This window comes from Rhagoletis zephyria, unplaced genomic scaffold (genome assembly GCF_001687245.7).
Source record: "Rhagoletis zephyria isolate East Lansing unplaced genomic scaffold, Rhagoletis_zephyria_1.1 Rzeph_scaffold_00812, whole genome shotgun sequence".
Lineage (NCBI taxonomy): Eukaryota > Metazoa > Arthropoda > Insecta > Diptera > Tephritidae > Rhagoletis > Rhagoletis zephyria.
The window spans coordinates 137,230-146,814 of record NW_016157896.1 but is presented as its reverse complement, the minus strand read 5'-3'; the positions used below and the strand labels follow the sequence as shown (position 1 = coordinate 146,814).

The following is a 9,585-nucleotide window of genomic DNA, read 5'->3' as shown; positions in this document are numbered from 1 at the left end:
GTGGTATTTCGACATAATTGTGCTGCAGTACCGTGTCTTGACAAAAATGTATCAAAAATGTCAATGTAGTACCATTGTACTTTTGGCTTCCAAAAAGTCCAAAAAAGTACAATTGTACCATCAATTTCATCACTGGTTTGTGCCTTAATGTAATGTAATAATTGTTATCGATTTCTAATTTTGTAAAAACGACCACAACACTAATGAAAAACTCATTCGTGATCTGGAGTTTTAAGCGGACGAAGCACACAAAAGTGTAAGAGTTGTTTTTTATTGAGAAAATTATCAATTGTAACCCAACGAATATGTATTTTTAGGAAATAAAGCATCACGCCTTGTAAAGCGTTTTTTCTCAGCAAAAGGCTAGCTCTTATTTTTTCGTTCCTCGCCAGATCACGTTTCAACAGCCTTTATTTCACTTTTCGCCAAAGAAGAAACAGCAAGTGAGGTGCGTGAATAGCAGTACGCAGGTGGAGTATAATTGCCCAGCGGACTTGGTAAAAAGTGTGCACCAGAAGTATTGAGTGTGCATCTCCGGGAGTATTGAGCGTGCATCGGCTACATTGGGTTGTGCACCAGCATTTTTAAGTCGTACAGGCGAAACTAAATTGTGCACCAGCGTTGGGGGTCGGTTCGCGGTAGTATAAGTATGGATCAGCCGGCTTAATTTCGCATTCGGAATATTAAAGCGCGCACCAGGGCTCAGTAAGTGTAAAAGATTTTTAGACATGTATCAAGGAGAGAGGTGGCGTTTAGTTCGTCGAAGAAGACTTTGCTTTAATTGTTTGAAAGGCAATCACCGTAGCAGCGTTTGTCAAGAACAACATGAATGTGAACGAGAATAGAACGTGTACGCGAGGTATCGCATAGGCAAAAAGCGTCACGGCAAGCATCGAATCACGTAGCTCAGCAGCAGCAACAAGCCGCGCAGCTACAACCCGCTCCGCCGGAGGGAATACAACAAGTTTTTACGAATACTATCCCGTCTAACAAAGCATCGAAGTTTTTATTTAAAATTATACCGGTTATGTTGTACGCAAATTCGAAAGAAATCAAAACTTATGCGTTTTTCGACGAATGGTCTGCTATATCACTAATCAACCGTGACTTAGTAACTCGTCTTGGGCTTAAGGGGTACAGCGATAGTCTAACGTTGCAATGGTTCGGCAGCACAACTGTCGCTGAACCTTCTGGTAGGGTAGATGTAGAGATTTCCGGTATTGAGCAAGGTAGCAAGAAGTTTAATATGCGAGGCGTGCGTACGGTTTCAAATCTCCAATTGCCAATGCATTCAATAAGCCTATCGGACCTTCATTATAAGGATCGACATCTGCCATTCCGCGAGTATTCTGGTGCTGTGCCCGAACTCCTGATAGGATTAGACAACGCGTATCTCGGAGTACCACGACGAACGGCTCACGACGGTAGCAGAGTTTATGCGGTGGTGCTGACAAAACTTGGATGGGTAATTTACGGATCAGGAAGTCGTCCAGCTACCCATGCGCATTATTATATCATACGAAGAAACTGTTAGAGGAGAATACTAAGCGCTATGGACATCGATTCGAAACATGCTTATTGTGGAAACACGATAACATAGAGTAGGCGACGAGCCGAGAGATGGCAGAGAGAAGGTTTTACACACTGGAAAGAAGACTTAAACGCAACGATAATTTGAGTAAGGCATACACTACGATCATGGCGGAGTACGTAGCGAAGGGATACGCCCGAAAGCTTAGTAAAGAGGAAGCTGCAGTCAAAGACAAGCGTACGTGGTACCTGCCTCACTTCGGGGTGTATAACCCAAACAAGCCTGGGAAAATCAGGTTGGTGCTCAATGCTGCAGCAGAGTCGGAAGGGGTTTCCTTAAATTCAGCGATATTGAGTGGGCCAGATTTATCGCAGCCGTTAAGGACGGTACTAATGAAGTTTCGACAGAAGCCAATTGGAGTTTGTGCAGACATTGTGGAGATGTTTCTCCAAGTGAAGATCCGGAAGGAAGATCTGTCATCGCAGCGTTTCCTTTGGAGAGTCGATTCCGGGGCGCCGTTGGAAGAGTACGTAATGAATGTGATGACCTTCGGAGCCACATGCTCACCGTGCGCAGCGCAGTTTGTAATGAACAGAAACGCCGAGGATTTTCATACTACGCGAGCGATACATCTTGAAATAGCAAAAGACTTGACTACTAATACTTGCCTGATGATTTTAAGGAACTCTATGAGTAGGCGAGGTGTTCCTGTACAAATACGGTCGGACAATTGTACGAATTTTGTCGGCGCTGACCGAGAGCTGAAGTGACAACTGAAGCAGTTCGAGGACGGTAAGATAGCTGATGCACTTGCAAATAAGAATATAGAGTGGATCTTTAATTGTCCCTCGAATCCCCACGCCGGAGGTTGCTCGGAGCGCTTAGTGCGAAGTGTTAAAAGAGCAATGGGGCATGCATTATATAACGAAAATCACCATGGCCTATACCACCTAATGTGCGAAGCGGAAAACATCGTTAATTCGCGGCCTTTGACTGACGTACCGTTGGACGCCACGACTGACGAACCACTAACCCCAAATCATTTCCTTATAGGTACAGCCAATTCCGATCAAACGCCACACCCGCAGTAAGAGAAGTTCCGGGCGTCGAATTAACAGTGGCGAAAGGTTCAGCAGATGCAGTATCATTTCTGGAGAAAGTGGGTCGACGTATACTTACCCGACCTCGTCCAGAGAATCAAATGGTAACAACCAGTGAAGCCATTAGCCGTAGGTGACGTCGTCCTTGTATGCGATGGCTGTCTGCATCGCTCGAAATGGCCTATGGGACGATTGACAAAAGTATTTCCTGGTAAAGATGGTCAGGATAGATCAGCAGAAGTCCACACGAAGATGGGTACGTTCAAGCGGCCGGCTTGCATCTTAGCTAAGCTGGAATTGGGTAAATCTGGTTAGATTTACGGGGGAGGGGCTGTTAGCGCAGTTACTTGCTTGTTCATTCAAATGTATTAGTCTACTTGTACCTTAATGTTGTTAGAGTAGATACTTGCTTGTTCCAGCGAACCAATCCTCTGTTTGTACCTTAATGTAATGTAATAATTGTTATCGATTTCTAAATTGGTAAAAACGACCACATCACTAATGAAAAACTCATTCGTGATCTGGAGTTTTAAGCGGAGGAAGCACGCAAAAGTGTAAAGGCTCTGTTATGCATACTTGGCATTGCATGCACTGCTATACCATTTTTACGTAGAAATCAAAAACCAACAGACTTTTACGTATGTAATGCTGTGCGTTGGGTAACCGCTTACACGCGAAGCTCATTTAACAGATTCCTTATGTGACAACTCTCAAGCAATGCCAAGTATGCATAACAGAGCCTTTAGGGCCGGTTACTCAATGTCTGGTTAACACTAATCTGCGGTTAAACATCGTTATCGACGTTACCGACTCCCTGTTATATGCATGGAGTCGAAGACGTCGGTAGCGATGTTTAACCGCAGATTAGTGTTAACCAGACACTGAGTAACCGGCCCTAAGAGTTTTTTATTGAAAAAATTATCAATTGTAACCCAACGTATATGTATTTTTAGGAAATAAAGCATCACGCCTTGTAAAGCGTTTTTTCTCAGCAAAATGCTAGCTCTTATTTTTTCGTTCCTCGCCAGATCACGTTTCAACAGATACACCTGTACGTCCTCTCTCATAACGATTTGAAGTAAATACAACATTAATAATAAAAAAAGCAGATAAAAACGTAAATAAAGGCTAATGTTACAGTTCTGCACTCATATGTTTTTAATAACTTTTTGACATCTTTCGCGAAAAAAGGAATTATTAACACAATGTTCAGTATACGTCAGCTTTTTTTTAGTTCCTGGATACAATTTGGCATATCTAATGTGTATCTCTGTAAAAATTCTGGAGGTATAGCCTTGCTTTGCTTTCACAGCTCATGTACTCAACTGGAAGGACTTGGATACTTAGTAAGCTGCGCTTTTATTTGATTTCGCAAATTCTCGATGAGATTCATGTCCCCGGATTGTGGAGGTCATTCCAAATTAGCAAATTGTTGCTTCTGTATGCACTCTTTGCGAACATGTGCAGTGCGTTTTGGGTGAGTTTTCAGCAGAAACTTAAAAAAAATTTCTACCTAAATCATTAATTGGGACCGAGCTCACCTGCAAGTGTACATGTGGATTCATACACGTGAGCATTTCTTTCAGATCGAGAAAAATCCGAAGACGCATTTCTGGAGACTTCCCGCAACGGTTCTTTCATACAAGCCGTCAAATTCAGACACACGCGGCATACGTATACATTCACTTGGGCAGACAAGCGATTGCAAATTTGAGCGTTTAGCAGTGTTGTCGCAAGGCATGTGCGTGTGCAAAGTTTGCGGGAGAGAGACAGAGAACTGGGTATAGTGCGATGGGTGTGATCTCTGGTATCACTTTGAGCGCGTTGGTGTAGACTAGAGCATACAGAAGCGGAATTGGAACTGCTCCCTTTGTACCGAAGGTGGCGATAGTGCCAACGTTCTTTGTACTCCTGAAGATTTAATGTCATAAACACCTACAGCCACGACCACCACACCTCACGAAGTGCCACGTGGTCCAGTCCCACCGGCCGAAGCAGATGAGATCGGCGATGACCATCGAAGCGATCCTATGAGGTTCAAACTGGATGAACGTGCTCCAACGCAAGTTGCGTTTAACTCGTCACCAACCAGCGACGAAACAAACCGTCAACATCGACTCGAGTTGGCAATGTTAGAGGAGAAAAGAGCCGCGGAGGAGCGCTACATCGAACAAAAGTTCCGACTACTTGCCAATATGAACTCGGCAGGTATGTAAGCTTACAGATCGGAACAAATAGCTCATCGACATACTGAAAACGTTCTTTGGTAGACCGGAGTACATCTTAGAGAGAACGATTGAAAGGGTAAGGAAGTTGCCACCGCCTAAAGACAAACTGGAATCTCTCATAGAATTCTCGTTGGCCGTACGCAATATCTGCGCCACAATGGAGACACGTAAGCTGGAGGCGCATTACCAGGAGCTGGTAGACAAATTGCCCAATCAGAGCATGAATCACGTATGACGACAATCGTTTGGACGATATCGTATTGAAATTGTCTTGCATCATGAAAACATAAATTGATAGTTTAAGCAATATCGTCAACTCGTTTCCAATTTGGCAACGACTATCGTTTCAAAGTTACGTGATTCATGCCCAGCATAAATTGGACTGGGCGATGCATCTGCGGCGAGGCACTGCACCAACCATTAAAGAATTCAGCGACTGGCTCTATCGAATGGCGGAGGCGGCCTCTACGGTTGATCACCCGCGTTCTACAAAACCAGCTCAGTCAACACGCATAGCCAAGGTGAGTGCACTCCGTCGAGAATCCCTCCTCCAAAGAAACATGACATTCCACAAAGAGACAACCGTTCCCAAGGACCATCTTGTGAATCGTTGGACATGCAACCCAAGCGTTCGACAACGAAATGCATCACGTGCGGTGCAGTTGAACATTGCGCTGCACAGTGTGGAAAATTCCATAGCTTGTCCGAACAGCAGAGGTGGGAAACAGTAAAAAAAAGGTGGAGCGTGTTATCGATGCCTTAAACCCCATCGCAAAGGGTGCTTCTTGAAAAATAGTTGCGGCATAAATGGCTGCCCTCGAAAGCATCATCCATTACTCCACAGCGAAGGTACCGAAACCCCCGCCGACGCGGAAACGGACCAAGCCCACGTGAGCACGCACCGAAGTAACAACTCCAGTAGCCAATATTTCCGCATCATGCCCGTGAACCTTCATACAGCCAGCAAAACCATTAATATTTACGCGTTTCTTGACGAAGGGTCTTTCGTGTCTCTCATTGACGAAGCGGCGTTCGAAAAACTCGATATCAAAGGAGTACCCACACCTACATGTTTGCAGTGGACCAGTGAAACTACACGCAACGAAAGTGCATCCGTAAGGGCATTAATACAGATCTCGGCTCCAAATACCGGCAAATTGTACTGGCTCAACAACGTACATACTATAAAAAATATCGCTCTACCTAAGCAAGCGATTAACGCAAGTGAACGTCGTAGTAAATATCCGTATTTAAAAGACATACCACTGCAGTCATATTACGAAGTTCAGCCAACTCTACTTATTGGGGCCGACAACTGGAAGATTGCTGTTCCACGCAGAACTCGTAAAGGCAGAAGGGACGAACCCATCGTTTCTAAATGTTTACTTGGGTGGAGCATACAAGGTACATCGACCGCATCGAGTTACGTGACTATGCACCACTGCGACTGTAGATGGCAAGAGCTGCATGATATAGTAAAAGATAGCTTTAGCCTTTATCCCGTAAAAATTCACAACGTACAGTCAGCCGACGACCAGCAAGCGATCGAAATTCTCGACCGGACATGCATCAAGGCGAATGGCGGATTTGCAGTCGGCCTTTTATGGCGCAACAGTAATGACACGCTACCAGAAAGTTACACCAACGCGCTCAATCGCCTTCACTGTCTGAAAGCTAAAATCAAGCGAGAGCCAGATTCGTACGACAAATTTTCTGTGCAAATTCGTAACCTATTGCAAAAGGGTTATGCGGTCGAGCTATCGGAGACGGAGATTACCAACCAGAACAAGCACCCTTGGTACTTGCCAATTTTCATAACGCTGAATCCCAATAAGCCAAAAAAATAAGGCGAAATCTCACGGAGTCTGTTTAAACGACTTTTTGCTTACTGGACCAGATCTCTGGAATCCACTTATCGAGATTCGGCTTGCGTTCCGGGTTAGCCAGGTGGCGACCTGCCGGGACATCGCGGAAATGTTCCACAAAATCAACATCCGCGCGGAGAACAGGCATGCACAACGATTCCTATGGTACGGAAAAGCCAGCAACCGCGTAAGCGTGTACATAATGCGCCCAATGACCTTTGGCAGTCAACATACATACTACATACGTGACAAGAACGAAGAATCATACCGCCAGCAGTATCCCCAAGCATACGAGGCCATCCGAAAGGCTCACTATGTCGACAACTACATCGACAGCCAAGGACAGCGAGCAGGAGGTTCCCGAGGTGGCAACTCTGGTTCGCAAGGTTCATCAAGCTGGTGGATTCGAAATCCGAAATTGGACGTCGAACTCCACTGAAGTCCTTATGCAGTTACTCGATGCCGACTTCGCAGCGCCAGTCCAATTTGGTAGCAACAATAGGTGTTAGGTATGTATTGGGTGCCACAAATTGACGTTTTCAAATATGTTCCCAGGTTCGCCCGGCTGCGACGTGACGTACTGATGGATGGCCTAGTCCCCACCAAAAGAGAGGTCCTACAGGTCCTCATGTCAATCTTCGACCCCCTGGGGCTACTGCCGTGTCACACAATTGGCTTAAAAATACTCCTCCAACATGTGTGGCGAGCCAACATAGGATGGGTGAAGTGCTGCCTAATTCACTACACCAACGCTGGCGTCAGTGGAAGCAACTTCTGCCAGATGTAGAGGCAATCGAAATTCCGAGATGCTATTCCCCGAATCTGACTAAATCGATTCGGGTACATCTCCACATTATCACCGACGCGAGCGAATATGCATACGCCGCGGCCCCTTATGTGCGGGTACATGGAGACAACATAGTCGACGCAACACTGGTGGCTACAAAAAGTAAGGTCGCACCGCTGAAGCCGATGACCATCCCACGCATGGAACTCCAAGCCGCAGTAATGGGTGTACGTTTGGCTCAAATGATCATCAACCTACGTGGTCTGAAAATCGGAAGCGCCACATACTGGTGCGATTCCAAAACGGTGTAACAGTGGCTAAAGATGGACTCCTGGAAAGATCCAACAATACGCAATGGCAATGGGTTCCAACAAAGTGGAACGTAGCAGATGGGGCGACGAAGGTCAATAGTATGGTGGGAAGTAAGCAGTGGCTGCACGGACCAGAGTTCCTAAATTGTACGAGAGCGAGTGGCCGCAGCAACCACAGCATTTCGAAGAAGCAGATATGACGGAGCTGAAAAAACACTTACACGTAACTCGAAAAAATGATGCCATAAAATTTAACGTGGAATATATCTCAGAGTGGCGTCGCCTATACAGAGCAGTAGCAACATTCCTTTTGTACTTCGATCGTTTGAACGCTAAACGACTCAACCGGACCAAACCGAACCATACTATTCCGGAACTGATCAACAAGGTGACCAACCTACTCCTCAAGCAACGTAAGCTGAAGCATACTCCGCAGAAATTAGTTTACTACTTGCGAAACTATCGCTAAACAAACAAAGCAGATTGGCTTTATTAAATGTTTACCTCGATGACAACGGGATCATGAGGGCTCAAAGCAAAGCCGACTCCATCAACTGCAGAAAAGACGCTATCGTTATGTTAAGGGAAAGCTAAATTACGTTCCTAATAGTAAAGGTATACCACGTCGAAAATCACAGTATGGCTCATGAGATGACTATGAACAACGTAATGGCCTCTTATTACGTGCCACGTTTGCGCGTTTTATAAAAGTCTGTGCGTAAATCCTGCCAAAAATGTAAGATAAATAACATCGTGCCTGAACCTCACAAATGGCGCCAATACCCGCAGCGAGATTGGCCAGCTTCGAGAGACCATTTACGTATGGACTACTTCGGACCCATACCGGTAAACGTCGGCCGGCATAAGGAGAAGAGATGGGGTGTGCTTTTTATTTGCCTGACACTACGAGCAGTACACTTCGAAATAGCTTACAGTTTGGATACTAGCTCCTGCATCATGTGCTTACACAACTTTCTGGCACGCCGTGGTACGCCGATGGAAATATACCCGGACAACGGCACGAACCTAAGGGCCACCGAGAAAGCTGTACGAGAGCAGCTGATGAAGATCGATTTTGACAAGCTAACCATAAAATACGATCGCATTAAATGACGCTTCAACATACCCGGCGCACCCCATATGGGAGGCGCCTGGGAACGACTCGTCCGAAGCACGAAAGCAATTTTGAAAAGCATCTGCCCGATGTATTCTTTCAACGACGAAAGTCTTCGTAGCACGCTGATGGAAGCAGAATATATTATCAACTCGCGCCCGCTGACCTTTGTAAGTCTCGAGTCATCGGACGACATCGCCCTCACGCCAAATCATTTATTTCTGAGCTCGGCAGATGGCTACAAACCTGTTTGCAGAGACGAGCTAGATCTAAGACAACGCTGGCACCAAACACAACTCTTCGGTGATAGATTCTGGCACCGCTGGGTAAGGGGATACGCACCAGTTCTTACTCGACGGGTCAAGTGGTTCTACAAATCTACACCAATAGCCGTTAGTGACGTCGTCATTGTCATCGATGAAAAGCTACCACGGAATCTGTGGCCGAAAGGACCAGTCATCAACACGTTCAGAGCTAAGGCTCGTAACTATACAAACTCAGTGCGGTACTCTGGAGAGCCCAGCGACAAAGGTGGCTAAATTAGACGTCGGCTTAGAAAGTTGTAAACAACCTAGGAATGTTCGATATTTAAGAAAGTATCGATATCATGAATCGATTTAATTCATTGCATGTAAAATCGTTATGGCGA

At 45.6% G+C, this 9,585-nt stretch overlaps 1 protein-coding gene and 1 long non-coding RNA gene across 6 annotated transcripts; both read left to right on the top strand.

Annotated features, from left to right (window-relative positions):
- Nucleotides 1-213: 213 nt before the first annotated feature.
- On the top strand, nt 214-3,963 carry LOC108361665 (uncharacterized). Of its 2 annotated transcripts, none has more exons than XR_001847343.1 (3): nt 214-256; nt 318-3,185; nt 3,585-3,963. It is a non-coding gene; the product is annotated as an uncharacterized LOC108361665 (long non-coding RNA). The 2 variants fall into 2 exon arrangements; XR_001847342.1 differs by having other exon boundaries at nt 318-3,355.
- Nucleotides 3,964-4,033: 70 nt separating this feature from the next.
- On the top strand, nt 4,034-9,585 carry LOC108361662 (uncharacterized). 4 transcript variants are annotated; one of them, XR_001847339.1, is made up of 2 exons: nt 4,034-7,213; nt 7,280-9,585. XR_001847339.1 is itself a non-coding variant. In XM_017614349.1 (2 exons), exon 2 carries the CDS (start codon nt 5,798-5,800, stop codon nt 6,704-6,706), a length of 909 nt encoding a protein of 302 aa, XP_017469838.1. In that variant the 5' UTR covers nt 4,034-4,839; nt 4,902-5,797; the 3' UTR covers nt 6,707-9,585. The 4 variants fall into 4 exon arrangements, 3 of the variants coding, with proteins under 3 accessions (XP_017469838.1, XP_017469840.1, XP_017469839.1); XM_017614349.1 differs by having other exon boundaries at nt 4,034-4,839; nt 4,902-9,585; XM_017614351.1 differs by having other exon boundaries at nt 4,074-4,108; nt 4,218-9,585.

Excerpts from the sequence above, each read along its gene's own strand:
- LOC108361662 (XM_017614349.1), top strand. The coding sequence starts at position 5,798 with ATGCCCGTGAACCTTCATACAGCCAGCAAAACCATTAATATTTACGCG.